The 4,016-nt window shown below is 46.1% G+C and overlaps 1 protein-coding gene across 1 annotated transcript in view; it reads right to left on the bottom strand.

The window, feature by feature from the left end:
• The window catches only part of LOC115307855 (exocyst complex component 6B-like), a 90,385-nt gene that overhangs the window by 16,786 nt on the left and 69,583 nt on the right, over window positions 1–4,016 (bottom strand). Inside the window, exon 2 of the mRNA XM_029963723.1 lies at window positions 3,745–3,910. Coding sequence (XP_029819583.1) covers window positions 3,745–3,910 — 166 coding nt within the window. The remainder of the gene's footprint in view (window positions 1–3,744; window positions 3,911–4,016) is intronic.

Raw genomic sequence — 4,016 nt, 5'->3', positions numbered from 1 at the left:
TGGAGGATGGTTGGACTGGATGATCTCAGAGGGCTTTTCCACCCCAAACAATCCTGTGATTCTACAAAACCAAGAAGGAATAATCCATTTTTTATGCCTGACAGGTCAAAAAGCAGTAGACCAAAAAAAAGACTTTTCATCCACATGACCAGAGTTTCCCAGAGAAGGAAGGAGAGTAGTACCTGGGGGAAGGCCAACATTGGAGAGGTGGGATAAAAATCCATCAAGAATGACACAGATGAATCCCAGAATGGTTTAGGTTGGGAGAGACCTTAAAGTTCATCTCATTCCAACCCCTGCTATGGGCACGGACACCTTCCACTGGCCCAGGTTGCTCCAACCTGGCCTGGGACACTTCCAGGGATCCAGGGGCAGCCACAGCTTCTCTGGGAAACAAGAACAACTTGGATTGGGTGGATTAGGTGATTTCTTGAGGTTGCCAAGAGACTTTGGGATCCTTTGCACCTTGAGCCGTGTTTTCCAAGTCAAACCATCCTAATGTAAAACCCATCTCTGCCCTTTTAATTCCCACTGGATCCTTTATGGGATGGAACAGCCAGACTGGTCCGTGGTTTCCAAGACCCAGAAGTCCCACATATTTAAAGGACTGAGATCAGGTCACCACCATCCTGCTCACTCCCCAGTGAAGGAGAATGTGCAGTACAAGATGTGAAAACATTAAAGATGTATAACAAAAAAAAATCCTAAAGCATCGAGATTTCTCTTGTAAGTAAAAGGAAAGTCAGGTAAGAAATTAAAAGGAAAGAGAATTGCCAGAGCGAGGTTACATAGTTTTTAAAAAAGAGTAAGAAAATGCAAAAACATTAAAGATGTACCACAAAAAAAAATCCTAAAGCATCGAGATTTCCCTTGTAAGTAAAAGGAAAGTCAGGTAAGAAATTAAAAGGAAAAAGAATTGCCAGAGCGAGGTTACATAGTTTTTAAAAAAGAGTAAGAAAATGCAAAAAAAAAAAAAAAAGTTTGGTTTAAAAATGTTATGGTTTAAATATCATATAAATTAAGGAGATACCTTTTAAAAAACACATCCCAAGTATTTTCAATTAAGTTATTTTATATATATATACATAAAGAGATGATTAATGGTGACCCAGAGCCTCTTGAAAACAACACAGTGTTGCCTCCTGCAGAAATCCATGGCAGGGGGGGCTCCTCTGCTCATCATGGAATCATAAATTCATTATGGTTGGAAAAGATCATCGAGTCCAACCATTCCCCCAGCACTGCCAAGGCCACCACTGACCCCTGTCCCCAAGTGCCACATCCACAGGGATTTTAAATCCCTGCAGGGATGGGGATCCACCCCTGTTCTGGGCAGCTGTGCCAGGGATGGACAACCCTTTCCAGGAAGGAATTTTCCCCAGTATCCATTGTAAACCTCTTCTGGTGCAATTTAAGGCTGTTCCCTCTCCTCCTGTCCCTTGTTCCCTGGGAGCAGAGCCCAGCCCGGCTCCCCCCTCCTGTCAGGGGGTTGCAGAGCCAGAAGGTCCCTCCTGAGCCTCCTTTTCTCCAGGCTGAGCCCCCCCAGCTCCCTCAGCTGCTCCAGCCCCTTCCCAGCTTCGTTCCCTTCCCTGCACACGCTCCAGCCCCTCCATGTCCTTCCTGTCTGAGGGTCCCAGAACTGCCCCCAGGGCTGGAGGTGCCTCAGCAGTGCCAGCACAGGGTGACAATCACTGCCCTGGGGCTGTGGCCACATTTTTGATATCACCTAGGGTACCCCTGGCCTTCTTGGCCACCTGAGCTCACGTTTGAGGAGAGAAAACTTCCCCATTCAGAGTCAGGTCCTCTCAGGGAAAGAAAAACAAAATAGGACAGAAAATGTAGTGATTGGGTCCTGATTAGGTTCTAGTTCATTTGGGGCCACCTGAAACACAATCTCAGAACCCTGAGGGTTGTGTGACACACGAGCAGGGCAAGGTAACCAGCTCATGTTCAGCCTGTGCCCTCCTAAAACAACACCAGCGACGTTTCTGCAAACACAATATCCCCCAAAACACCCCAGAGCCAAAAGCACACGAGTGAAGAAACGTCCTGGGGGGACTGTGACAGGGAGGGCTTTCATTTCATGGCTGGTTGCAATGTCTGTTCAAAGCCCAGCACCACTGAGAAAGAGCCCAAGATCAAATGGAGGATGAATGGCTGGAACAAAACCCACTCTCACCACTCGATCCACAGATGATTCCCTGGGGAAACCCTCACAAAAGAGGGCTCAGCCTTTCAGAGAGAAACTTTCTGTGGATATTTTTCCCATGTGCCGTTTTATGGATCACAAAAGTCGTGGAAATCAAGAGAGATCCTGAGGGGACAGGGATGGACTTCCCAGTGAGCCACCAACAAAGGAGCTGTTTGCAGAATGGGAACCAGCACCAAGCCTTTGCAAACAAACAATGTGGAATTCTTGGCTCCAAACAATGGCTTAAAAAAAGAGGAGGAGGAAAAAAAAAGGACTTATTTCATGGTATTTCCAATGGCCTCATCCTGCTGGATGAATCCTCCTCAGGACATCCCTCAGGAAGGTGTTCCTGTGATCACGTGGCCATTTCTGGGATGGAGAGACTGTGTATGTGGAATTAGAAGCCTGTTAGGAAATGCCAGAGGCGGCTTTAAATCAATTAATAAACGTATTTAAAGCACAGTCAGCACACTGAAATTAGGATTCTTCTTTCTTTTCCAGAAAACTTGCTTTTCTGAGGTATTTTTTTCCCTTGTTATTTGTAACTTCAGCTTCTCAAATACCCATTGAAGAGCCTCCCATCCTCCTGGAACACCACAGGACAAGCTCCACTCAGCCAGAAAGTCTTGCTGTGCTGGTCCCTGGAGACAACCCACAAATTTTTGGGTGTCACAGGACTCAACCCCCTGCACTGAGTGACTCTTCTGGGAGGTTGGGTTTGGTTTCCCACTCGAGGTCACACCTTGATGCCACAAAAGGGGACAGCACAGGAGCCTCTCCCTGCCCTGTTCTGCCTTGGGTAGGAAAATGTGGCAGATCTTGTGACCCCAATTAAATCACTGATGTGCTGGTTTATACTCCCCAAACTGTGGAATACTTGTATTTTAAGGCACAAAGCCAAGCTTAAACTCCAAGCCCACCTGGCCCAAGGTGTAGAACAGCTCCAACCTCCTGCTCCTTTTCTCCCCTTCTCTCTTCCTTCCAGTTTCCTTCCTGTCCAGTTTCCTTCCCACCACTTATCCACATTCTCATCCTACAAAGGGCTTTTTCCACATATCTCACATATATTATATATGTGGAACATATACACACATTATATTTACAAATACTAATAGAGTTCTACAAGGAAAAAGTCAATTCCTCCCTTCTCTCACATTCCTGCACAGCTTTAAAGGCCACAAATCTATTTTTGGTTGAGAAACTGGGGTCAGGTACCCCAGGAAAAGCACATTCCCTAACAAATAACGGGCTTAGCTTCAAGTTTTATCACGTTTTTAATGCACCACCCTGGTCCAGTTTGCCCGAATAATTATCAAATTTCGAATGACCAACCTCTTTCTACAGGAAGAATGAGGAGATATATAAATATATATTTTTTTTTTTTAAAATTTGTTTTAAACAGAGGAGAGATGTTCTGGACAAAGAGGAGAACAGACATTCCCGAGGTTTCAGAAAATCCCAGAGCATTTGAGGTTGGGTCACTCGGTCCCAGCCTCCTGCTCAAGGAGGACCAACCAAAACCGAGTTGCCCAAGGCCGCGATTTTTCTCTCACCTTCAGTTTTTGAGCTTCTCCTCTGACCTTGAGCAGCTCCGTGATGGAATCCACGAATCCCTGGTAGTGGAAGTTGCACATCTTCTCGATCTCCCGGTCGTGGTTCCGGATCCGAGCTTCCAGTTTCTCCATGAACCGCCCGTGTTCTTCTCCATCGTAGACAGACCTGGGGAGAAGATGCCAACACTTGGTCAAGGTCCCAAGGTCTGTCACTGTCACAGCTGGTGAGAACTACCCAAAATATGAACTTTAAAAGGGAGCAGGTCTGATTT

The sequence above is a fragment of the Manacus vitellinus genome, unplaced genomic scaffold (genome assembly GCF_001715985.3).
Source record: "Manacus vitellinus isolate BGI_N305 unplaced genomic scaffold, ASM171598v3 scaffold_61_pilon, whole genome shotgun sequence".
Classification (NCBI taxonomy): domain Eukaryota; kingdom Metazoa; phylum Chordata; class Aves; order Passeriformes; family Pipridae; genus Manacus; species Manacus vitellinus.
Note: the sequence above shows the minus strand (reverse complement) of the source record. Positions and strands in the feature narration are given on the sequence as shown.